This window comes from Dasypus novemcinctus, chromosome 1 (genome assembly GCF_030445035.2).
Source record: "Dasypus novemcinctus isolate mDasNov1 chromosome 1, mDasNov1.1.hap2, whole genome shotgun sequence".
NCBI classification, from domain to species: Eukaryota; Metazoa; Chordata; class Mammalia; order Cingulata; family Dasypodidae; genus Dasypus; species Dasypus novemcinctus.
The window spans coordinates 161868991-161896661 of NC_080673.1; the positions used below are offsets into that span (position 1 = coordinate 161868991).

The window sequence follows — 27671 nt, forward strand, 5'->3', positions numbered from 1 at the left end:
AGGGGAAGGGGGATAGTGTAGGTAGCCTAAATCAGTTCACACAGAAATGAGGCAGTGGAGGATGGGAAAACCCAGCAAATGTGAGGTGTTCCCTGTAGCACCTATTGTATACTTGAATTAAAGTAAAAATAAGTGGAAGATGAGGGACAAGAGGGAAAGAGAAAACCGAAAAAAAAACAAACAAAAAAAAAAACAAACTAATTATAATAGAGAAAAAAGAAAGGCAAGAAGAAAGGAAGAAAGAAAAAGAGGATGGGCAAACGGTGGGGAACGGATAGGGAGAAGAGAGATACAGGTACACACGTGTCACAATTGCAACACTATCTAAAACAACAACTTCCCCCCGCTTTGCCCTAAAACCCCCCCGTCTGTCTGCCCAAATGGGTCTGCAAGCACCTCCCTTCCCACAAACCCCCAATAGGCCGCCCAGGGCCCACGAACTCCCCAGTACTGCAGATGCTCAAAAAAAAAAAAAAAAAAAAAAAAAATTTAAGTAAAATTAAAAAAAACAAACAAACAAACAAACAAAAAAAAACAAAAAAAACCAGAAACCCCTCCGCAGGCCCGGCTCCGCCCGCCGCGGAGGCTTGGACCGGCTCTGCCCGGCTCCTCACGCCGCCTTGGCCTGGCCTGGCTCCGCCCAGCTCCGCTCGCTACAGCGGCCCAGCCGGCTCCGGCATCCACCTCCCGCCACCGCGGCCTGACCCGGGCCCGCCCGGCTCCAAACGCTACCGCGGCCCGCAGCCGGGGTCTGAACCGGCCCCGCCCGGCTCCATGCGCTACCGAGGCCCGCAGCCGGGGCCTGCACCGGCCCCGCCCGGCTCCAAGCGCTTCCGCGGCCCGCAGCCGGGGCCTGCACCGGCCCCGCCCGGCTCCAAGCGCTACCGCGGCCCGCAGCCGGGGCCTGCACCGGCCCCGCCCGGCTCCAAGCGCTACCGCGGCCCGCAGCCGGGGCCTGCACCGGCCCCGCCCGGCTCCAAGCGCTACCGCGGCCCGCAGCCGGGGCCTGCACCGGCCCCGCCCGGCTCCAAGCGCTACCGCGGCCCGCCGCCGGGGCCTGCACCGGCCCCGCCCGGCTCCAAGCGCTACCGCGGCCCGCAGCCGGGACCTGCACCGGCCCCGCCCAGCTCCAAGCGCTACCTCGGCCCGCAGCCGGGGCCTGCACCGGCCCCGCCCGGCTCCAAGCGCTACCGCGGCCCGCAGCCGGGGCCTGCACCGGCCCCGCCCGGCTCCAAGCGCTACCGCGGCCCGCCGCCGGGGCCTGCACCGGCCCCGCCCGGCTCCAAGCGCTACCGCGGCCCGCAGCCGGGGCCTGCACCGGCCCCGCCCGGCTCCAAGCGCTACCGCGGCCCGCAGCCGGGGCCTGCACCGGCCCCGCCCGGCTCCAAACGCTACCGCGGCCCGCAGCCGGGGCCTGCACCGGCCCCGCCCGGCTCCAAACGCTACCGCGGCCCGGCCCGGCCTGGCTCAGCCCCACCGAGCGGGGCTAGATGCCTCGTCTCCGCCTACCCAAGAAGGGAATCCTCTGCAGGTAGCTGGGATCTCCGTGTATATTTCACAGACGAATCCTCTCTGTTACCTTCCCTCCAAATCGATGTCCAGACACCTCCGGACCAGCAAAAATCCCGAAACAATCCGGTCCCAAAGAGTCTCCAACGCCGCCCAGCCGATTCCCTGCAGAAGACTCTAACAGGGATGTTCACTCAGCCGCCATCTTGCCCCCTCCCTCCCAGCTGTTGATTTTTTTATCAAGACTCTTTATGAAGCTGTTGGCTGAGTTTTAAGGTTCTTTTAGGAAAACAATTATATCACCCGAAATATTTCTTTTGTCCTTTTCCAATATTCATACTTATTTTTCTTTGCCTTTTCTTATTTTATTGACTATTTCCTTTAGTATAATATTAAATAGTAGTTAGAATAATATATGTCCTTGGCTTATTTCTAACTTTAATAGAAATACTCCCAATATTTTACTAGTATAGTAAGGAAATTTATTATTATTTTTATTTCAATTTCTAGCTTGCTGCTTTTAAAAAATTTAAGTCAGTTATGAATATTGAGTTCCATCCAAATGCTTATTTTATATCTCTTATAATGATTACACTATTTTTCTCATTTTATCAAGTAATATAACATATATTTCATAGTAATGAACTTTTATTTTTGAGATAAATATTAATTGGTAGTGGCAAATTATTCTTTTAATACATTGTTGAATTAAATTTGTATGATATTTAAGATTTTTACATCTAGGCTTAGAAAGTAGATGGGCCCATAGTATTCTTTCATGTACGTGTTTCTTTCTGTTTTTGATACCAGGGTTATTCATGCTTACAGAATTGTTTGGAAGACTTTCTATTATTAACTATTCTTTGAATCAGTGAGTGTAACATAGATCCTATTGGTTTCCCAGAAGTTTATGTCTTATAAAGCCATTTGCATATGCTTCCCTGTTAGGAATTTATCTTGAATTTATTTTGCCATTTCTTTCTTTTTTTAATATGCGTTTCTTTGGGTTTTCTATTTTTTAGTGAGCCAAATTTGGTAATTGATATATTTTAGAATGTTATTAATTTGAAATTTATTGATTTAAATTTACTAATAGTGGATTTTCATTACTTTAAATACTCTTTGTACCTTAATTATTCTCATTTTCTCAGTCTTAATGTTATCTCTCTTCTCTGTATTAGAGATACCACAAAATTGCCTAATTTTTTTCAAAGACCAGTTTTTCATTTTATTTATTTTCTACAGATTTGTGTTACACTCTTTGTGATTTCTTGGTTTTCTTCTTTATTAAGCTCCTATTTATTTAGGATTATTTTGCTATATTCTAGTTCTTTGATCTAAATACTAATTTATTTTTATTCTTTCTCATTTTCTTTTCCCTACACTTAAGGCTACATTTTTTTTCTCTAAGTATTACTTAAAGTATATCCTATGGATTTTGTTATATGTATCCTTTTAGTCTCCATTTTTAAATAAATTAAAGTCTTTTGGCATAGCCAGTGCCAAATGAAAATGTGGGGCCTCTTGTACAAAAAACAGGGGATAAAAGATACCTTAAAGGTTCTAAAATATTAACTTTTTCATTTCTTCTTGAATCTCTTTTTCAATTTGTCTTGGTGTTTTTGTTATTTACTATTATCCTAGGTAACAAAAACTTAAAATTTTAGATTATTAGCAAAATTTTGCCATTCATCTTTATATTGTACAATGCTAGTTTTGAATGCAAATATAAAGAATTTAACTGGTGTGCAGAATCACCAAAACTGCACCATTCGTATTGGCTTGCCCCATACAGGCATATGTATATTGTTCTTACCAAACAGAGGAAAACCTGAGTAAAATTAACTAAACACTTCTATTTTACTTCTTGATTACATTATACTCATACACTCTACCATTGGCTTACTAATGAGTAAAGAAGGACTTAAAGAAGAAAAGTAACTATGAGTTTGGGTTTATCTCTCCTTTTCCATCATCATTTACAGCAGAAGTATGGCTAAGAAAGGTATGGTAGGATTCCTTGGTCATTCATGTTTCTTGGAATGTCATTGCCTTCTATCTCGGTCCAGCGAGCTTGAGCTCAGGTTGAAACAGATAGCAGAGCTTCTGGGGTCTGTCAGCGCCCATCCATGTCAGACAATGTAATCTGCTAACTTGCTGCTTGCTTTGAGTCTCACTGGACCCTCGCATCATGAAATATGCAAACTCTGTATGTGAATGGAGTAGCAAGGAAAGGTGGGCATGCATGCTTATCTCTTCTGCTCACACATATGCTCCATTGTTCCCTTGGACTTCACTTAAAGAACATAAATTCAATGAGAAAATTATGGAGTGTTTCAAGAAGCCAACAGCAAAGCATTAACCAGGCATTGAACCCTTCTGATTACCAGGTCCAGGGCAGCTGCACAGTTCAAAACCCATGAAGCCAGCCCTGTCTTTAACCAAGAAGCTAGTTAGGAAGTTCTTTTTACAGTATTCTAATAGAAAAACAATTAAGCTATTATTTTTACCTCTGTCATTCATGAATTTTACCTCACATTACTTTATTCATCTATTTATAAATATCTTTCTCATATTTTCAACTTACTTTTTTTGTCTTTATTAACTTGTTTTATTGTTCACTTACTTTTCCATTTTCTTTTTTTTTTTTTTGCATCTGATTATTTAATGCCCTGCATTTTTCTTCTTTTAGTAGTTTAAACATTTTAATGCATTTGATTTATTTTCCTACAACACATAGAATTAATTACCATCTATAGTCTTCTCTTCAACAAGATAATATCCTGAGCATACTTCTATGTCCTTTCACCATTCTCACCCCTTCACCTTCTTGTTGTGATTATCTGGATTAGTTCTAGATTGCTATTATCCTTTTTACATTATGACTGAATGATTTCTTCTTTTCACCAATTATCTTTATGTTCTTTATCTTCTTTCTTGGATTCAGGGACCAGAGAACTTTTCTGAGATCCAGACAAGTATAATAGCCCCAAAATATATCTGACTCTCCCTCTATATGTGTATTTTAAACTCCATAAATTCAATAGGTTCACCATAAATGAATGCATGATTTTTCTCATCAACTTAATTCTCTCAATAAGGCATTGCCATCCAAACTATTATGAAAGCAGAAACCATAGTATCATCACTGATACCTCCATCTCCCCCATACTCTACTCTTACAATCAATTCATCAATTAACCCCCTTCGTCTTTATGTTCCAAATATCTATAATTTGTTTCCATTTCCTTCTTTCACCACCAATACCACCAGCTTTTTTTTCATAAAGATTTATTTATGTATTTATTTCCACCCCCTCCTTCCCCTCCTCCCACTCTGCTATTTTTGCTGTCTATGTTGTCATCTCTTCTCATTTTCTCTCCTCTAGGATTCACCGGGATTCTATCGTGGAGACCTCTGATGGGGAGAGAGGTTCCCTGTCAGTTGCACTGCCTTGGTTCCTGGTTTCTGCTGCACTTCGCCTTGACTCTCCCCTTGTCTCTCTTTTAATACATCATCAACTTGCTGCATGACTCACTTGTTCGGGGCACTGGCTCACCATGAGGTCACTCTTGCTGCATAACTCACACAAGGTACTGATTCACCACACAGGCCCTCGTGCGGCACTAGCTTGCCATGCAGGCACACTTTCTCTTCTTTTTCACCAGGAGGCCCCAAAGATCGAACCAAGGTCCTCCCATATGGTAGGTGGAAGCTCTACCACTTGAGCCACATCCGCTTCCTACTACCAGGATTTTAGTCTAATGTGTCACCATCTCTCACCTAGAAAACAGTGAAAGGCTTCTAACTTCTTCTGTCCTGCATGCTTCCACTCGTTACCTTCCAAAGCCATTCCTTACTCAATACTCAGGATGATCATTACAAAATGTAAATTTGATCATTTTCCCTACCTCCCCAGGCTTAAATTGCTCTGGTATTTTCCCTTTTTTCATTGTATAAACATTCAATTTCCTTATGGTACCTTATAAAACCTGGAATGATCTGTCCCCTGCAACCGCTGTGGTACAATTTGGACCATACTCCAGTAGTGCTGCCTCTATGTAGTTCTTCCACCTTGTCACACTTCCATGCAAATGGGGCCTTCATGATGCTCACTCTTCTGTCTTCCTGTGGTGTTCTTCCCAACCCTAGTCACCCAGTACTTTCTATATTTTCTTTAGTTCTGTGATCCCTTCCTGAGAGAGGCCCTTTCTTTACATTTTGAAATTTGTAAATTCCTAAAGTATGTGGTCCTGGTACCAGTTAACATACCAGCACTCCTTCACAGTTCTTATCACTGTTGTAATTCTACATTATTTGTGTAATTTTAAATTAATATCTAATTTCTTCATTAATAGATTGCTAACTTCCTTGTCTAGTCCCCATATTTCTCCCATTGAATAGTACTGTGTCTGCTACATATTAGGTTCTCAATAAATATTTACTGAGTGTTTAAATCACAGAATGAGTGAGTTAATTTTCATTTTTTGCCATAGTCTTACCTTGATTCATTTTTTCATTAAGAACCTATGAATGGTAAAATATTTGAGTGACTCCACGATAAAATTTTATTTTCCCTTTACCCTTAAAAGCTAAGATACCTGGCAATAGATCTCTAATTTCAAAATATTTTTTCCTAAAACCTTCAGAGAGTCTGACTCATGGTCTTCCAGAAATTAGAGTGGACAGTGATACTGTCAAGCTAAAATTTTTCCTTATTCTTTTGTCTTTAGGATGCCTTATTTTCCTCTGGAAATTTTTTAGAATTCTCTCCTTATTCTTGGGGTTCTACAGTTTCACTGAGGTACATTTAGGTATGGCTATTACTTTTTAAATTTATGTTTCTTAAAATTCAGCCTCTCTATCTGAAAAGGTACACCTATTATCAACTGAAAAATTTTCTTCTACAATTTCTTCCATTCTTAATGCTACTACTTTCATGCTAATCTTGCCTTTTTGGAGCTCCTGTTGGATATAGGTGAACATACTAGATTGATTTTCCTCTTGTACTTTTATCTCTATCATTTTTCTGGAAATTCTAAGAAATTTCATTGACATTTAATTCCAGATCATTAATTTGATTTTTAGTCATGCTCTTCTACTTGTTCATTTTATTATCAATCATTTTGTCCTAAAATACTTTGTCCCCAAGAAATACTTTCATATCAGCATTTCATTTCTGAAATTACCTCAAAGTCTTGCTCCCACAGCCAGTGAAGGAGTTCTTCCCAGGAACAAGATAGTTGACTCTCTTTAGAGGACAGTTGGTAGTGGTGGTGATGTTTTGTTTTTTTTCATAATTTTTTTTTTTTTAATCCTGGGGTCAGTGCTTCTGCTGCCTTATGCTGAAAGAATGGACCAGACCAGGCATTTAAACAAGGTACAGCTCTTTTGACAACTAGCCCATTATTCCTTCCTTTACTTTTATTCTGGGTTTAGAGTTTTACCTACCATTCTGTTCATTTATTCCTTTGAGTTTTCCAAGTTATTGTTTTTTTCCTACTCTTTTCAGACTGATCCCATATACTTCCTACCAATCAAAATTACTCTCTCCCCATTCTCTTCCTCTTTCCCTTTCCATTTCTCTCTCCTTATCCATACTCCTTCCCCTTCTACTGTTTTAGAGAGTTTGGGAAGAGATAGGAAAATACTTACATATCTTTATCCTGCTATCTTGATCCAGTCCTCTCCAAATTTTTTTTCCTATCTTCTCTATACTATAATACACTAGGGATGGCCAAGTTCTATAGTCTGTACTGGATCAAGCATGATGCCAGTTTCATCAATGATACTTTATAAACACATAATGCTAATAAAATGTATAGTTTTAATTCATTTTCTCTGAAATGACTTGAGTTCTCTAGAATTCATGTTGCTAAAACATAGCATTTTTAAATAAACTTGAATTACCAAAAATTGTATTATAAAGCAATATGTTCCTTATTAATGAGGTGATTAAAACATAGAACCATTTGGAGTCATAATACTGCAGATTTTAATTATAAGGTTTTTAAATTTATATGTATATTTTCCCATTGTCAGCAGAAATAATAAATTGGTAGATAACAATCGATTTTTTTTAAAACCACCATTTCTAATTTGCTCTTTGGTCATCATAATCAGAATTATCTAAGACTTCTTCTGCTCTTTGGCTTTGGCTTTGCATTTCACTTGCAAAACTGTTCACAGACTATTAAAGGCCAACAAAGTAGCCCATTATTTCCATAAAGGAGTTGTGAGTCTCTAAACATTGGTTAAACAGATTTTTTTTTCGTGCTCTTCTAATGCCAATATCCAGCACTATTATATAAAAAACATTATGATATAAATCATAATTCTCATTTAATTGGTGAGCTTTATACTCAGTCCTTTTTATGAGAACTACACTCTCAAAGAAATTTGAATTTTTCACTCAAATAGCATATAATTCTGTTAAGTAATTTTTGTGCATGTTAACAAAGAGTGGACACTCCAGATTGCTTTCACTGAAGTACATGAAGTCAAAGCAAAACACTCATTTCTGTGAATCCTGTTTTCTTAGTGCTTCATATAGAGTTATTTAATATGCAGCATACTGAGAGTAGATGCTATAAATGATATATTAAAAACTTCTATCTTCAAGCTTTTAATGTAAAGCCATTAATACATCTTGTAAATAAACCTGGTTTTCCAAAACTGTTTCAAGTGCAAATTCTTCCTAGAAATAGGCATTTTCACTGATCCACATAGAAGGTGTTACTAGTACATCTTTTTTATATTAAAATGGTTTCATTAGCACCAGTGCATAATTTTTCCCTTAATCTGTAAGGATTTAATGTCAGAAGAGTAGTGTGGTGTTTCTGCTGCTATTGAAATATTAGATCTAGACAAAAGTACAGTATGAGTTGACATGAAAAGTTCAAGGCATCTCAACCCTGATAGAATCTGCTCATTATTTAATTATGCTTTGAAAGTTATTAACAGGAATTTCTGGCCTTGTCAGAAATTTTCCTGATCAAGAGGTGCACATAATTAAAAAGACTATTCTTAAAGGTGCTTTACATATAAATGTAATTCTGGTATTTTGGAAATTATAGTACCTGACAAGTTATGAGTCCTAAGATAATTCCCTCATTCCCTCTATTCCTTCTCTAACTCGACATCTTCTTAGCTGTTTTCCTAATTATTTTCACTCTGTAAATTTTATAGTAGGAGTGTTCATTTAAAAATAGAATTTTCCTTTATATCATAGTTGCTTCTTGGCCTGGGCCTATCCAATTAATGTAAAATCACTTTTTAGATTGGTCTTAATTCACAAAAAAGTACATTTTAGAGAATATTGCAGTGAAGCACTTACTTTCAAATTAGGAAACAATTGAAATGCACAGAGATTGCTAGGTGCATTAGTTAGAGTTCTCTAGGGAACAGAACCAATAGGAGATATCTTTAAATATTATGAGATTTTTATAAGAATTGTCTCCGCAACTGTGGGGATGGGCAAGTCTAAATTCTGCAGGATGGGCCATGGGCTGGGAACTCCAATGCAGGTTTTTCAGTGAATTCCCCAGGAGTAGTTGGCTGGCTGAAGTAAAGATGGAAAATTTCTCTCTGTATTGCTGAACTCATCGTTTCTCCTTTTAAAGCTTTCAGCTGATTGCATGAGACTTCTTTGTTGAAGGCAGTCTCCTCAGTTGACTGTAGATGTAATCATCCCTACATGCAATCAACTTACTGATGACTTAAGTCCACAAAATATCCTCACAATAAGAGGCCAGTGCTTGTTTGACCAAACAACTGGATATCCTAACCTGGCCAAGTTGACACATGAACTTAACCATTACACTTCGTGAGAGTGGTTTGGTGCCAGAGATAGTTACAATGAACTAAGTTAAGAAGTGCAGCCCACATTTTCATATGTTTAGGCAGACTTTTGTAATTTATTATGCATTAAAATGCTAGACATTATACAAAATAATACCACATTGCAAATGAATTAAAGTGGCCACGGTAGCTGCTGAGGGTAGGGAGTGGGAAGAAGAGATGTGATGTGGGGGCATTTTCAGGACTTGGAATTTTCCTGGGTGGTACTGCAGGGACAGTTACTGGTCATTGTATGTCCTCCCATGGCCCACTGGGTGGACTGGGAGAAAGTGTAAACTATAATGTGGACTATTGACCATGTGGTGCAGCAGTGCTCAGAGATGTATTCACCAAATGCAATGAATGTCTCATGATAATGGAGGAGATTGTTGTTATGGGAGGAGTGGGGTGAGTGGGGTGGGGGGTATATGGGGACCTCATATTTTTTTAGTGTAACATTAAAAAAAATAAAGATAATAAAAAACGAAAGTCTAGTACCTCAGGTACAGTGATACACTTTTATCCCATGTTCACAAATACGTATTTCAGTTAAAGTTTATCAGAGCTTGAAGGTAAAAATAATTGAGTAATTGTAATTCTAATTGAGGGTTTCAGGGAAGCTTAGTTTTAACATCATTTTCAGCATTCTGAGGCAGCATATCTCAGAGTTCAACTCAGCATATATTCTGAAATCACTAGGATCTTGGTGTGAATCTTGTCTCTTTCCAAATATAGCCATAGTCAAGTTAGATAACCACTCTGAGCCTCAGCTTCATCTTGTGTAAAATAGGCAAAGTTTGTACCTATTTTGGGGGGTGGGTTATGGTGAGACTTAAATGAGGTTCTACATATAATGCACTTAGCATGGTGCCTGGCCCATAGTAAGCACTCAATAAATGTTCAATTTTATTACAACCTTTGACTCACTTGATAATATATGAACTAAGTAAAACTTGTCTGGGTTCCATTACTAAGTTTATTTCTGCCTTTACCTGGTAGCTACACAGAAAAAGGTGACACACAGTGACACAGTGCTATGGCATGGTGTGAAACTCTTATTTTACAACAAAAGATGGTGATTTCTGTATTTAACCACATGGGCATAATAGATCTGGTAGATTACATCATGTCCTAACAATGGCATGTTCATGCCCTACCTCCCAGTCCTAGGGGTGTGAAATCATTTATAAATAAGACCTTTGAAATTTTATTAGAAATGGTGGGGCCAGATTGAATGCAGGTGGGCTTTAATCCATGTGACTGGAGTCTTTGTAAGTAGAGGAAATTTGTATGAAGTCAGTTAGTAGAAAACAGAGAAGGAAACAAAGAGATTGTGCCTCCATCACAGATTACCCTGTGATGGAGACAGAGATGGAACCACCATCCAAATGCTACAAACTTTGGAGAAAACATGGCCTTCAAATACCTTGATGTTGGACTCCTAGTCTCCAAAATTGTAAGACTAACAATTGTTCAATCCACCTGGTTTATGGTATTTTCCATAGCAGTCCTGGCAAACTTAGACAATAAAATATGTATTGGCTCTGTGTGTCAGTATGTGTGTCTGTGTGTTTACCTTGTACAACTGTCTACTTCATGAAACAAACCCTATCCCCCAGGATACAGGAATGGATCAAGAACCCAGTCTAGGTTAATAATAGTACCTCATCCTCTCTGGACACAGGTTCAAAAACAGAGATGTGGTATAGGACCTTTTTAGTATAACAATAATAAATCCCTGGGATTCTTTCAACTGTATATATTACTGTGACAGATTTGTTCATAAATACAAACATATGTTTTTCTGCCTAACTCACTCCAAATTTCCCCAACTTTTTGATCAACATCTTAAAATATGAATACAAGAGTTATATATACACATTAAACATTAAGTTTGTGTTAGAGTTTTCTAATGGGAAATACAACCAACACATCACTCAACTTGCTTCAGGAAAAGAGGCTTCAGTTATATTTCAGGGTTTTTTAATCTAATAAAGTATCTACACAGGTTTATAGAAAGAATTCCTCTCAAGAGAAAAATACTTTATTTGCTCTAAATTACTTGTCTAACTGGCAGAGCTAGCCAGAGGGATCATTGGTTCTAGTCTCCCAAACACTGTTAGAACTTTTTGTCCCTCAATTCTCATTCTTTTCTACTGTACCTGGGGGTGGGGGGATTTACTCACCAGCAGTCACATCTGATGCTTTTTGAAGAGTTTAAAGGCCTGTCTTTCTCCCCCTCCCCTATCAATAGATTAAAGAATCCTATGGATATCCTGTTATTGAATCACCTTGATTATTTGTCTTCTCTACCCTCTTCCTTGCCTTAGAGCATGGAGCTGGGTGGATAAGATTTAATGATTGGCCCATTCTGAGTTATAAATCTACTCCTCTATTCCTGGGGCTAGGACTCTATTACAAAAGATAGATAGGTGTGCCAAATATATTCTCATACACTCATATAAACCCAGTCAATAAAGAATTTTCTCCAGCATACAAGTATGGTTTGTTATCTTTGTTCACAAGCCTCTCCTGTTACTTTTACTGGATCTGTGGTTGGCGCTGGGTTTTGGTGTATGCTCAGGGGACCTGAATCTCTGGACTGTCCATGTGATAGCCAGACCCTGAGCCTCAACAGACTTGCAACTTCCACCCTCTGGTTTAATGAACTTACTCCAGCCAGCTAACAGGGAGGTGAAGAAGATCAGCCACCACACTAGGGAGCCAAGAGTGCCTACAACTGCAAGCAGGAGAATTGCATCCATCATCCATGTGGAATCTAAGGCCCCTCTCGATATAGAGGTGGAGTGGACATAACCATCCCAGGGTCCACAGGATGGAGGAATAGAGTATGGATTAGAGTGGACTTACTGATATTCTGTTCTGGAACTATGGTGATTAGTAATGGAAGAAAATGTAGCATTAATGTGGAGAAAGTGGCCATGGTAGCTGCTGAGGATAGGGAAAGGGAAGAAGAGATATGACGTGGGGGCATTTTCAGGACTTGGAGTTGTCCTGGGTGGTAGTGCAGGGACAGTTGCTGGACATTGTAGGGCCTGCCGTGGCCCACTAGGTGGACTGGGTGAAAGTGTAAACTACAATGTAAACCACTATCCACGTGGTACAGTAGTGCTCCAAAATGTATTCACCAAATGTAATGAATGTGCCACATTGATGAAAGAGGTTGTTGATGTGGAAGGATTGGGGTGAAGGGGGTGGGGGCTATATGGGGACCTCATTTTTTTAATGTGACATTAAAAAAATAAAAATAAATAAATCTGTTATTTGCATAAGTGAAGCATTGAAAACAAGAAAACATAACTTTGAGGATAATATTAATTTTTCTAATTTTGCTTTAAGAGAAGGAAGTAATAGAAAACGGATGTTGGAGTTTAAGTAGGGACTAGGCCATGCTTAAATTCACCCACATCATTAAAGTGCAACTCAGCATTGAATCATAGCCCTCTTCTGGGCTGATAAAACAGACTCTCACACAGAGAAGTAGATACACAGAGAAGATACACAGAGAATTCTGCTATCCCAGGAAGAAAGATGCAGCCTAAAGAGAAGAGAGCAGCTGAGCCTGGAAAGAAATGAGGCCTGGGAAGAAAGACCATCCTTATGCCAGCCTACAACTGAGTCTGGAAGAAGCTGACACCATGAAGCCTTAAGTGGAAGAAGGAAGGCTACAGACATCACCTTGCGTCTTGCTTCAACACATGGCAAATGATTTTGGGTGAGAAAGTATGTCTTATGGTACCTTGAGTTGGACTCTTTATGGCCTGGTATCCTTAAGCTTATACCCCACATAAATAGCCTTTATAAAAGCCAACAGATTTCTGGTACTTAGCATCAGCACACTTTTGGTTGACTAATACGTTAACATTAGGGACATCCCTAAGTAGAATGATTCACAGCAAGATATTACAGATTTATCATTACCAGAGGAGCTTAAACAGAAACAGGGTGCCAATCTGGCAGAGTGCATGAGCTTTTATTTTAATCAAGAAAATAAAGTCCTATAATTCAGAAACAACATCCTCCCATTACTGAGGATAATATGTTTACTTACATAAAATGACATACTAACATCTACCAAGGACCAGGTATTAGACTACATGGGATCATTTCCTATGGCTGTTATAACAAACTGCCACAAACCTGGTGGCTTAAAATGAGACTTTTATTATTTCAAAGTTCCAGAAGCCAGAAGTATAAAAGCTGTTTCAATGGGAGGAAATCAAGGTGTCCTAAGGTCCATGGTTGCATCAGAGGCTCTAGGGGACCATCCTTCCTTGCCTCTTCTGGCTTCTGGTGCTGAAGGCTTAACTTATAGCATCACTCCAGGTTCTGTGTCTGTGGTCACGTTGCTCCCTCTCTCTCTACCTTCCTCTTAGAAGGATACATGTAATTGCATTTAATGCCTCCCAGATAATCCAGGATATTTCCCCATCTCAGGATCCTTAACTTGATCACATCTACAAAGACTTTGCTAAATAAGGTAATATATGCAGGTTCCAGGGGTTAGGAAATGATACCTTTTGGAGAGCCCTTGTCAGCCTACCACAGGGCTCTCTATTGTGCATGTCTTGACGTAAAGCAGCCTTATGAAGGAGATGCCATATTTTTAATCCCTCTTAAGAAGAATAGGAAAATGAGTCCTAAAGATACATTTTGACACCTAGCTAGTAGTTGTCAGAACTTCAGTTTAAGCCCACTTTTGCTATTTTTAAAGCTTGAGAACCATTTTTTCCCCAAAATGTATCATAAAATGAAATTTACCTTTTCTGTAAGCATAAGTGCTTCTATTTTCTTTCCATACTGAGCTGCCTCCATAATAGGCACATTTTTATAAATCTCAGAGTGAAAATAGAAGTTTGAATATATACACTAAATGTTATGGCAGCTGCAAGAAGTTGCATCTCTTTGAACATTGTTGGGAATGCGTGAAAAGAAAACATTTACTGGCAGACAGGAACTCAAGATGTGAAGTGATCCACCAAATAACAATTATCTCAGCTATGGCTTTCTTCCCGTGATTGCTACTGGTTGTGGAACCCAAGTAGTCACCTGTATTTTGTCTTCATATAACCTCTGCTTTCCCTGTTGTCACTGAGAGCATTTCTCAGACCTCAGGCTGCTGCTTAGTATTTCATAACAAGCAGCGATAATTTGCAACCAGCATGTTTTATGTTCATATAAATTTGTTATAAATAGCACATCATAATTGCACCCCCCTCAACCATTATTTATAGGGTGCTCTTTTTTTTTTCCCTTCCAGAATCATCAACATGTTGTAGAGACATCATTAATCCTTCCCATGCACCTCATAGGTATTATGATCCACATTTGAAAACCAGATAAATCATCCTACTCATATAGTACATACCTGTGAAAAGAAGGCCATTTTAGAAGAAGTTGGCTACCTAGGCATGTGAAGGAAGTCTCAGTATTAAGGAATGGTAGATGCAGAAGTGGAATCCTGGGAATGAGCAGGGAGTTATTTTTCAGTCTTAATTCCAGTGTCCGAATGGAGCCTGGGCCTCTTTATGGAGTTTGTTTTGATTTCTTTTGTGGCACAAAAATTGGGAATGTGGCATTGATTCCTAACCCCTGAGGCTAAAATGTGAGGTCAATTTTTTTTATGTATTTTTTATTTTTTAAAAAAGATACTTAGATTACAGAAAATATTGCACAAAAATATATGAGGGATTCCCATATGCCCCACTCCCCACACCTCCCACCTTTCTGCACATTAACAACTACTTTCATTAGTGTGGTACATTCATGCAATTGATGAACACATTTGGAACATTGCCACTAAGCATGGATTATGGTTTGCATTGTAGTTTACACTCTCTCCCACTCAATTCTGTAGGTTATGGCAGGATATATAATGGCCTGTATCTGTAATTGCTATGACATTTGGGACAATTCCAGGCCCTGAAAATGCCCACATGTTACACTTCTTTTTCCTTCTCCCTGACTTCAGCATCTCAAGTGGTCACTGTCTCTACATCAATGATATAATTTCTTCCATTGCTAGAATCACAAATAAGTCCATAGTAGAATATCACTAAGACCACTCTAGTCCATATTTTGTTCCCCAGTCCTGAGGATTCTAAGATGGTGATGCTCACCTACCTCTAATTGAGAGGGGGCCTCGATCCCATATGGTTGATGTATGGGACTCTCTTGCAGTTGTGTACTCTCTTGGTTCCTTGGTGTGGTGGTTATCCCTCCTCACCTCCTTGTTAGTTGTCCTGGGTGAGACCAATGAACTGGAAAGTAGGTGTTGCAAGTCCACTGAGGCTCAGGGTCCAGCTGGCATATAGACAGCCTAGAGATTCAAGTCTCTTGGACATATACCTACCAACTCCAGCACCAACTATAGATTCAAATAGAAGGGACAGAAGAGGCACATATAGAGAAGTCACAACTGAGTCCAACTCTGTGTGAGATCAATTTAAATGACAACATTTTACAAGGTGTATTAAATTATTTTGCATGTGATAGGACTACTGAGAGGAAGGGCAGACACTTAATAATGCTTTTTTTAAAAAGAGGAATTTAGTTACAAGCATTAAGTACAACCAAATAAGAGATATTGAATGCACTTATAAAACAAAGAAAAGAGTTTTATCCCTATTATATATGGTCCCAGATATTTTTTCTTTCTCTTTAATAACCTAAAAAGGATCAGGTACAGACTTTCCCAAGGAATGCCTTTTTCACTAACTACAGTGATTTTGAGGTCCTTATTATACCTCGCTGCTAAAGATCTTACTTTTTTTACTCCCTTGTTTTTGTTTTTGTTGTTATTTGTTTGTTTTCATTGCACCCATTAAGCTTAGTTATACCTGTGTTTATTTTTTTTAGTTGAAACTAAATGAAACAAAAGTAAAAGAACTTCTTTGACAATGAAGCAATCCTCCACATGCTTAGCCACCCATTTATACATAATATTAATTTCATTTAATTCAATTCAACAAACAGTTCCTGGATTCTATTACGTGCCTAGCTGTGGAGTGAGTACTCTAGGAATTACAAATTATAAAGAATCTCTGTCCCATAAATGACTATTGTTTTGGATGTTTTGGATGTGGGTGTGGGTGTGGGTGTGTTTGTGTGTACATAAGTAAGTGTGTGTGTTGAAGAGCAAAAGACAGCGATGGAAGTTAAAATGAGCACAGAAATAACTATTATTTAAGACAAAATAGGCTCAGTTCTTTGAGATAGTTTCAAAGAAACTGTAGTTCTATAAAGGAGCAAGAAATCACATCCAAATGTGAGAGAATGGAAGGTTTTATTCTGAAAGCAACATTTGGAACTGGCTTTAAAGGATGGCTGTTAGGGGAAAGGAGCAAAGAAACAGTACAATCCAAGAGAGAGGGAAAGAGGATGAATAAAGCAAGGCATTTTCCAAGAACAAGGAGTCTGTTTGGGTCACTGTATGATGTTTTACAGAGGAGTAATAAAGCTTTGGCTGGGATGGTTAGTTGGGGTCACACTGGGGACAGTCTTCAGTGTCAAGGTCTGGTATTTTAATTGTGTTCTATGTAAGGAAGAAATGTTCAGAAGGTTTATGTACAAGAGTGATACTTGATGGCATTATACTTCAGAAAGATTTAGCAGTGGTAGGATGAATAGTGCGGATTGGGAAAATAGAGTCAGAAAACTGGTTGGGAGACACTGAAAAATAAACCTGATTTAGCAGTGAAAATTGGAACAGAAATGAAGAGGTAGGTTCAAGAGCCACTGTAATGGTAGAATTGACAAGATTTGGCAACTGATTGGAAATGAAAGATGAAGCCATGGAGTAGCAAAAGTTGACCTTGGGTATCATCTATAGAAATAGCTGAGTCATAGGAAGACAGTTATTTGTAGAATGAGAGGAAGGCAATGAGATTACTTTTGAAAATCTCCCTTGGTATATGTTCCACTAAACAAATATGTTTTCTAACCCGGTTTTTGCAACTGTTAGATTACATTTACTTGTTCACTTTATGAGTATTGTTGATTCTCTGATAAAACAAATCAGGCTCCAAAATATCAGAGTGATAAAGAAAACATAAGACCCAGTCTCTGCCCTTATTAAAATTTTAATATTTTTGTGGGATATAGGCACCAGAAATGTGATCTTGGGAACACTTTTTGTGGGGAGGGTGGGCTAGGGGACATTCCTACTGCTCTATGGCCTTTTAGGTGAATATTTAGTAACATTTAATGTGGTAAATGGTAAGTATCAAATGAATGATATAGTCAGTAGTTGCTCTAGCAATTCAGAGCAGTGAAGATTATTTTGTTAATTTGGTTAAGCAAATTAGCAGAGGCACAGTTTCTGCCTTCAAAGAGTTTTTTCAGTTTAGGACTGGGGGATACACTGTAAATAAATAAGTACTCTAAAACCTAACTGGTACAGGGAGAATCAGAAGTATGAGTTAGTAACCAGTCATGTCAGGATGAAAAAAAGAGCATACGTCATATTTCCTTTTAAAACGACTCTACTTTTCTTTCCTTTTATTTGTCATTCCCATGGATCTGTAAAAGTGGTTAAGTAATATTAATGGAGATTATAGAAACCATAAAGAAATAAGTTTAATTTTTATCATACATAAATTAACTTTTATTCATTCAAGTCTCTCTTACTCTTTAAGTTAAGGCATCCCTTATGTGACCTCTAAGTTTCAATTTAGTATGAGAATTTTACTGAGGAATTAAAAATGACCCCCATTCCTTTGCTCACTCCAATCACAATTCACTCCTTGCTCTCTTCTTCAGGACCTGCTCAAATTTTAGTTACATCTTCATTAATGCACTTGTCATATTAACCTGAACTACTTGGTATAAAAACTGTGTGTTTCTGCGTGTCCCATCTTCAGTAACCAATGCTATGCCATTTACACTACGCCATATACATAGGGTGCCGTATACATGCACAACCAAAATTTGTGGACTCAAAATGAAGTGTTTTTTCCCCTTTTGACTCAAGTACTTAATACTTAGAGGCATGTGGTGCTAATATTTAAGATAGATTGGTTCATTTCGTTGAAGTACCACATAACCATTCACACACCATTGAGCTTTGCACTATTAAAGAGTAATTCCCCTTCTGGGAATTTGGGCCTGTTGCAGACACATTTTACAAACCAAGTCTTTTTTATCATCACTAGATAGGTAAAGAGATTAAAAATAAAAGGTTTATTCAAGTATGCAGTTGTATACGAAGACTTCATTTCGAAATGCTTATGTATTCAAATAGAAAATATGAAAGTACTCTTCTTGAAAATGCCCACATCCAGAACTATACCTGTTTTAAAGACAAAAAATATTGATAATTTGTGTATCACACTATTCACACAAATGACTGGAGAAAGCTCTTCCCTCCTTTTTGTATCAGTATAATAAAACCCAATGAAATTAATAAAAAACTGTGTCTTGCCCAGTTTTATGTGTTTTGACCCTTTATGGTGTTTTCTATTTGTTTATTTGTTTGAAGTCATGCTTTTAATATTGCTTTTAATTCACACATTTTAATAACTTAAAACAGAGTTTCTGTATTTTATTTTCTTCCTTTTTTGGAATGAAGATTTAGTATTCAATAGCTTCTTAAATCCAAAATCTACATACAGTGAGTGACTTCAGACCATAAATAAATAGTATTTTACTTTATATTGAACTTTACAACTTACATTTTGCCTTCACATATATTATTGCACTTGTTCCTTATCATAGTCATGTGACCAGGTATTACTATTCTCATTTCATTTTTGTGTGTTAAAAAGCAACACAACATGAGACATACTTGTTGTAGTTTCCTAAGCTGCTCAGGCAAATACCATGAAATTGAGTCAGTTTAAACAATGGGAATTTTTTAGCTTATGGTTTTTAGGCTAAATGAAAGTCCAAATGAAGGATTCCAGGCAATGCTTTCTCTTAGAAGACCGGTGTTCTTTAGTTGGCTGTTGGTGATCCTTGGTCCTTGGCTTGGCAAATAGCAAGGTACATGGCGGTGTCTACTGATCTCTCCCTCTCTTCTGGGTTCAGCTTCTTGCCTCCTGTGTCTTTCTCTGTCTCTCTGTCTGAATTTTACTCTGCTTGTAAAAGACTCCAGTAATAGGATTAAGGCTAATCCTGATTGAAGTTGGCCACACCTTCAACTGAAGTAACCTCATCAATAGGTCCCACTTACAATGGGTTCACATCCACAGGCATGGATTACATTTAAGAATATGTTTTTCTGGGGTACATACAGCTTCAAACCAGCACATTACAGTTAACAAAGAAAGTAAGCCCCAAAGAAAGTAACTTGCCCTAGTAAGTTATGGAACTGGAATGTGTACCCAGAGAGTCTCCAGTCTGGTGCCTTAAGCATCACCCTCTCTGATAGAGTTTTAGAGATAGGAAGAGATTTGGTAAAGTACACAAATGTTGCTAACATTTTCTAAGATTTATTTTATTCATTATGTCTCCCCTCTCCCTTGTTGTTTTGTTCTCACTGTCTGCTCTCTGTATGCTTGTCTTCTATTTTAGGAGGCACTGGGAACCAAATCCAGGACCTCCCTTCCATGTGGGAAGGAGGCAATCAATGGCTTGTACTTACATTGTAACCTCCACTTACATTGATAACTTTCATGAATATACTTTTTGTCAATGAACTCAAAAAAAGGTGTGCTTGTATCATGAAAATAATTTATATTCATAGTAATGCTTTAATGCTTAATGGTTAATATTTATTGGAAATTTTTAACTTGAACAATCCCTTCAATTGATTATATCATTTAGAATTCTAGAACATTATAACGTGAATATACTAAGGGGTGAACTCCCAAATTTCAAAAAAGGACCAAATATGAGAGAGATTATATGACCCCAACAAAGTCTGTACCTAAAGTGATTGAGCCAAGCTCAGACCCAGCTCTTCTATGGCTATTCTTTAACTGAAGGAAAATGAGAATTATTAGTATAATGTGTGTATATGTACTGGCTATTCTATAAAAAATAATTATGGAGAGGCACTATTGAGGTAGCTGTCTCTCACTTCTCCTAGGTAAGGCTATAATTCCCACTGAAAATGCTTAAATCCTGGATGGAAATCATAGCTACTTCATGGCAGATAGTCAAATGAAAAGTGGAACATTTAATTGTCCAAATATTTGAGAGTTTCTAGATGTACAAATATATTGAATATTTGTAAATATTGACAAAGAAATTGTAGAAGAAATTGGAAGAATAGCTAGTGTGAGGAAATCAGAGTTAGAATGATGAAATGCGGCCTACCTTGACTTCTCAAGTAGTTAAAGGAATGCTTGACAAAGCACAGGAAATCTTTTTCTCTGCATGTGAGTGTCATCAGAGCACAGACCATATCTTATTCATCTTTGTGTCTCCTCTAGATCTTACTACAGTGCCCAGCACACAGTAGGTGCTCAGTACAAATCTGTTGGCTGAACGATTAATAGCTTAGCATGTCCTCCTCAAAGATTTCTTCCTTGTTTTTCCTTGTTGTACTACAAAAACAATTTGTTTCCATCATGCCTATATTGTTTTCTGTTGTATTGTGTAATATCTGCATTTGTGTGTATGTGTTTTAGGGGGTGGTGCTTATTTCCGTGAATAAATTGTAAAACTATTGGGCATAATAGCATCATATAACTTATTTATCTGAAGAATGGACTTCATATGACTCTGTGTCCTCCCTGGCACCTGTCATTTCACATTGTTTTCTCCCAGTGAATAAAGCCTTCCACTTTGATGTTATTACTTAAATGCCTAGGCATCTCTATAAATGCCTGTTAGCAGGAAGTGATTTCTCATCACTCATTTATCCTTAAATGTAAATTAGCTTACTCAGGTATTTGCACTTTAACCCTTTGTCATTATTGGGAATGAAAATGATTCTCCGATAGGGATTTCTGGTTAAAGTAGAGCCAAAGATTAACAGAAGGAGAAAATAAAACATTTATTTATATCCTATGTTGTAATAGGCCAGTACGTATCATGCCAGCTTGGAATCACATTCAGTCATAAAGATAATTAAACAGATGCTGCATCTGCTCTATGTACACTGCCCAATTCCACATAAACACATACATACAAACCCTCCAGAAAATTTCCTTACAGATGAGGAAATTGAGACATACAGAGCTAAGTATCTTGCTCAAGGCCACAAGGCTAGTAACTGCCACAGAACCAGAATTTGAATCTAGGTCAGTAGGATTCCAAACCCATTCTCTCTTCAATACTATTGCCACTAAAATCTAGTGTTAGTAAAAACCGATCCTACATGTTAACCCTCTAATCCAAGGGTTCTTAACCTTCTTTCTTCCAAGGACCCTTTTGCCATTCAGGTGAAAACCACAGACCCCTTACTAAGTCCACACTATACTGTGTATTATTTAATAAACATATCACACCCGCAGCAACACATTGCACAAAAATAATGATTTTTTGAATTTCAATTCAAGCTCATGGATCCCTTGTTAAGTAACCCTGCTCTACTCAGGAAAGAGTATCACTGGTGGCCAGAGTGGGACTATTATTCAGGGTCCTGGGAAGAAAGAGGGCTCATCCATTTGAGTAATGTGAAAAAGGTTTAATATCGACACTTTACAGAAGGGTGGGCTATATCCTAGGGCTAGTTATAGCAGATATGGTTAACACCTGTAGGCCTGAGGAGGTGAGCTTCAATTTACTGGAATATGAATTGGGGAGAACTGGGGGGATTGAGAAAGAGGGGGAAAGAGAGTGGAGGGGAAGGGGAAGAGAATTGCCTGACATGGCTGTGCCTCTTTGTCCAGGGTTATGGCCAGATCTCAGCATTCCTTAGGGTGGGGATTTTTTAGGGATGAGGAGTGGAGGCAGTGTGCCATTGGCTAAATCAAACTAAGCCAGAATCAAACTGAATCTGAGGACATAGTTTTTGCCCATCAACCCTTAAGGCAGAGGAGGGTGGAAAATGAATTTGAGTAAGCATGCTGGATAATTTTCAGCACCGAAGGTTAGAAGTGCAGTTTCCCTACCCCATCTCTCAACCTCACTCCCATTCTTCCTTAAAATAAATGAAAATGGGAGAGACTTTTAAATTTTTTTGTTTTATTTGTGCTTGCAAATGCTTCCGAAATCTTTTAGTGCACTCTTTTACTAAACAATTATAAGCATCAACATTTGTTTAAGTATTACTCCATTATAGGCAAAGGGAGTATAAAATATTAGTTAAGACCTTCCCTCAAGTAAGTACATATTTAATTTTACTTTTTTATGTCAGATAATTTTTTATGTCAGATAATTGCAAACACTAAAATTCACCCATTTTAGGTCTACAATTCTGTAAGTTTTCATAAATGTATATAGTCATATAACCAATAACCACAACCAAGACATAGAATATGTTCATCATTTCAGAAAGTTCTGAATTTGTTGTTCCTGTTGTTGTTTTAATCATTAATCCCACCCAACTAAATTTTTGTTATCAACTTTTGTTTCTTCTGGTTTTAAGTAGAGAAAAAAGTACCCAGCAGGTGCTTTAATGAAAAGTCATTTTGTTGGTTTATCTTCTCATTCAGTTGAGCAATATAAATTACCAATGTTGGGAATTAACTCATTTTATTATATTATACTGACAAAACATTTATAGTGTTGGCTGCACATTGAAATCACCTGAAAATATTTTGAATGTCTTGGTGTCTAAGTGGCACCCCATTGAATGAAAATGCCTAAAGTTGGGACCAAGGCAGCAAAAACCTAAAGTTTTTCTGTGATTCCAATATGTGCCCAAGATTGAGACCTGAAACCCTGTGAATTAGAGCAATTTTTTCTCAACTCTGGCTGCACAGAGTTCCCCTGGGGAACTGTTTAAAAATAGTTATGCCTTTCTTCCATTTTGATTTATATAATTTTTTCATAAAAGTTGACTTCAAGAAAAAATAAAATCGGCTAACTTAGATTTCTGAATGGTTGGGCTCTAGTTAATCAAAGTTTTATTATAGTTCTGGGTATGTGGTGATATTCAATAAATGTTAAATGGAGGACCTAATCCCATAGTCAAGTCAAGAAGAATAAAATATGCTCCCTCTTGGAAATAAACTGAGTATTTGAAGTAATTATCTTGGCAAACTATCACTTTCTGAAAATTGTCCTCCTAGGTAATTTACCTCAAATGGTAAGCCTTGTATTTTAAGAGAACACTATATTTCAACTATATTTTTTTCATTGTGATATTAGGCCCAGATGTATCTTACTGTACTTGCATAATTCTCTCCAAGGAAATAGACAGGAAACAAGATTAAGAGACTAAGGATAAACAGATTTAAACCAGTCTCCCACTTGGAGGTGTAAATGATGCTATTATACCTCTGGGCCTTGAAAATATTGCTACTTTATAAAATATAGCAATAGTACTTTACTGATTTACAATGGCAAAATATATACACTAAGGGCATCTAATATCAGTAGCTAGAACGCAAATGAACTAAGTGTCTGTAAAAGCAGATATGGGTCTAGTAAAATAGTTACATATGCTATCTTTTTTCAGATTTCAGGAACTAGTAACTGAAATTTTTTAAAAAATCTTCTTTTCAGCCTAAGTTATTGATTATATGGCAGAAATATCATTAAGCAAATCTCGTGAGATTTTATTGTTATAGATAATTAGCATGCTGCGTGTGTCAGTGTATATTGAAGGTGCTGAATATTCATTTAATCCTTCAAATATAGACTAATGTAGTAGACAGCATTTTTCTTAAGATAAATATTCCTGGTTTAATATAGAAAATATAAAGTTTATTTAATTTGACCTTCCCACTTCTTATGCAATTGTTCTACCCCTTTTTACTTTGTAGGACCACCTCAGAAAATAATGTCACCTAAACAAGAACATGAAGATAGGAAACATGAGAAAGTCACAGATAAAGGAAGTGAAAGTGGAACATCATGTAATGAGCTCTCTACTTCCAGCTGTGACAGCCACTCAGAGGCAAGCACTCCACAGGACAACGCATCCACTGCCCAGCAGGCAGCAACTCACCAACCCAACACCTTAACATTGGATCGCCCCTCCAAAAAAGCACCTGTGCAATGGATGCCCCCACCAGATAAAAGGAGAAATAGTGAACTCTTCCAGACACTCATCAGCAAGTCCCGGGAAACAAATCTTTCAAAAAAGAAAGTCTGTGAGAAGCTGAGTGCAGAAGAAGAAATGAAAAAATGTATTCAGGATTTTAAAAAGATCCACATTCCAGATTATTTTCCAGAGCGCAAACGCCAATGGCAGTCTGAACTGTTACAAAAGTATGGGTTATAGTAATCACAATCCTGTAATATTTCAATAACATTCAATGTTTACTACAGTGTCACCACCTGACTGATGTCCTAACAATGGTCAGTGTGATTCTTGCTGCTCTTCCTTTTTGTGAACAGTGGATGTGGAACAGTATTTTTGTTTATTCTGTTTTTGGTTTTAGAAATATAATAAAAAAGAGAAAATGAAGCCAATATATGTTGATGAAAAATGGCATATCTGATTCAAACCATTTTACAAGAATGGAAGTAAAATATGCATGATCAAGAATCTTGGACTCTTGATTTTTGAACTGTGATCATCTGGACATGTTTGTCATTTTGCATCTCACCAAATACAAATCATCATATCATATTAACTAAAGTGACAATATGGATGAAGCAACATCAAGTAAAATTTTAGATGATGGTATTAGGATCCAAACCAAAACTGTTTAAATGTTAATGCAATAAAACAAGTATTATTTTTGCATGAGCACAATGTTACAGATAAATCACCAGAAATAAGGGAAGATCTGTTTGTTGCTTGGAATGAAAATATTACAAAAATTAAAGCAAAAAAAAAAAGTTTCAGGCTAAGCCTCTAAATGTAAGCTGTCTAGGAGACTGAATTTTTTTTGTTCCAGATCTGTGACTTTTTGTGTCTGTGTATGGTGTTCTATATATTAAGAAGGTGTAAATATGCCTTATACTCTTGTGTTATGGCATCAACATTCATCTATTAATGCTAGTCATAAATGATTTCTGTGAAATGAGTCCTTTACATCAGGCTGTGAAAATTGGTATAATTATGTTCTGAAAGATCCTATTATCATGTTAATCAAAATAATTGAGAGAAAATGGTAAAGAGCTTTATGTATTTATTAAAAAAGGAAAATGTATTATAATTCCTTGGTTTCTACTGACTCTTCTTTAGAAATACTCAATTGTTATATTGCCTTCAATTTTCCTTTAAAACTCCAAGCTGTTGAAGTAGAAGGATCTGTTCAATCTTAATGTTGACAAGTTAGAGTTTAAATATAATTCAAAATAGAGATAGAGTCAGATCTAGATAGCCTTGGTATTGATTAATAAATCCTTAGCTCACAAGAGAAAAAGCCATCATCTGAGAATGCATAAAATTTTATTTTAGCTGACAACCAGATTGAAAGCCTTTCCAAAAACAATTGGGAAATTTCCTCTTACAAATCAAAAGGCAAAAATGTCAATAGCAAGCTAAAAGGTCAGCTGCATTGAAAAGTGATTTCTTCCTGGTTGCTGCATATGGGAAACCAAGTTTTTTTTTTCATTATAAGTCACACATATTTTGCTCTGCCACCTCTACAGAAAGACACAATATCTTGAGAAATTTCACTAAGGAATACGCTGAGAGAGGGTAAAAATAACTTGAAGAATTAGAGAGCTCAATCTCCTCTGTGGTTAGGTAAAATGAAAGTGGAGCAGCACTTTTGGTATCATTTCTTTTATTACAATGCAGGGAGATAAGCATTATTTACTCAAATTTAAGAAATCTACGTTCATGTATGTATATATTTTTAGATTTCTCACTCCATCATTACATAAAATATCTACAGTGGAATATTAAAAATATATATATGAGCTGCTTTCATGTTCTGCACTTTTCTCTGGGAAGATCGGTAGATCCAACACAGCTTAACGTAGCTGCAACACACTGGTTGAGTGGGTCAAGCTTGGTGGTCAGATTGCCACAGTTCAAACCTCAACTCTATCATTTACTACCTGTGTGATCTTAGGGATAATGGGGATAATGAATAATGGATTTTTTAAAAATCCTTGAATAATATCTTCAAGAAGATTTACATGAGATAATTGAAGTAAATCACCACAACCAAACCTAGAGCTGAAGGAAAATGAAGAGGTGACCTTACCAGAGTCTAAGTACCAGGGATATCAGATGGGGGATTTGGAGTAGAAAAGTACAGGTTCTCTAGTTATAGTCAATAATGAATTGCTGTATTTCCAGAGATGCCTCCCAAAGCAGGGGTGAGGTGTGTGTGTGTGTGTGTGTGTGTGTGTGTGTATGTGTGTGAGAGAATTACCTTGGCTTCCCACTTCCTCCTACATAATAATTTCCCACAATGCCTTCTGTCGTTCCAATGTAAATGGAAGTGGTTTGGCACCAGAGCTGAGTAAATGTTAACTTGTTGAGGTCAGCTACTTCTGATACATAGTTGAGCAATGAAGGGCACGGAATAGATGTGAAAAATAACTTGCACCCTGCTCTACTTTTTTCCAACATAACAATTCAAATAAAATCATAATGTCAAGTAAATAAGGAACTGTTTCAGATCTTCATTTCTCTACTCCATAAGAGAAGTGATGCCAGTGAGAATGTCTATCTTTCCAGTCCTTCTCACTAAATTAGATTAATGGCTATAAGCTATGTGGGTGCAGGGGAATCCATTTCCATAATAGTATATTGAGCAATTACTGTGAATAAAGCATTTGGTGCAAACTTTAACAGATTCAAGAAATAAAAATCATCAGTGATTGCCCTGGGGAGGAATCTTATAGGCTGATTCTCTCAAACCATTATGCTGTCACCAGAGGCTAGTACTGACTGGAATCAACTGGTTACAAGGGTATCAAGGGAGGCAGCTAGATGGGGGACTCATCCCTGAAAAAAAGGGGATATCATGAATTGAAAGTGAGCTGAGTTAAAAGTGAATGTCTCCTTTTCCATAGAAGCAGGGGATAAAATCAAGAGGATCACCAAAAGTCAAAAGATTTGGAATCTGGTCCTGAAGTTGAGTATTTCTTCTCCCCCACTTAGTTCACATTTTCCTTGGTATACAGTAGACACTACTCAACCTGTGGCCTGATGTACTACTGTTGTTAATTCAGGTAGAAATATATTGAGTGCTAGCTAAGATAAAGAAAAAATATATAAAAGTTAATTGTGAGATTTCTGATTTTATAAAATTGAGCAGATATACTTTCTCTTATTTCTCCTGCTAAGTACAATTAGTAACTCTGGATATTATCTGTAAAACAAATTAAGATTT

The 27671-nt window shown here is 37.7% G+C and overlaps 1 protein-coding gene across 1 annotated transcript in view; it reads left to right on the forward strand.

The window, feature by feature from the left end:
* Positions 1–25532, forward strand: part of KCTD8 (potassium channel tetramerization domain containing 8) — a 317873-nt gene extending 292341 nt beyond the window's left edge. Inside the window, exon 2 of the mRNA XM_004481331.4 lies at positions 24189–25532. Within this exon, the coding sequence (XP_004481388.1) occupies positions 24189–24649 (461 nt within the window). The 3' untranslated portion in view covers positions 24650–25532. The remainder of the gene's footprint in view (positions 1–24188) is intronic.
* The last annotated feature ends 2139 nt before the right edge of the window (positions 25533–27671 follow it).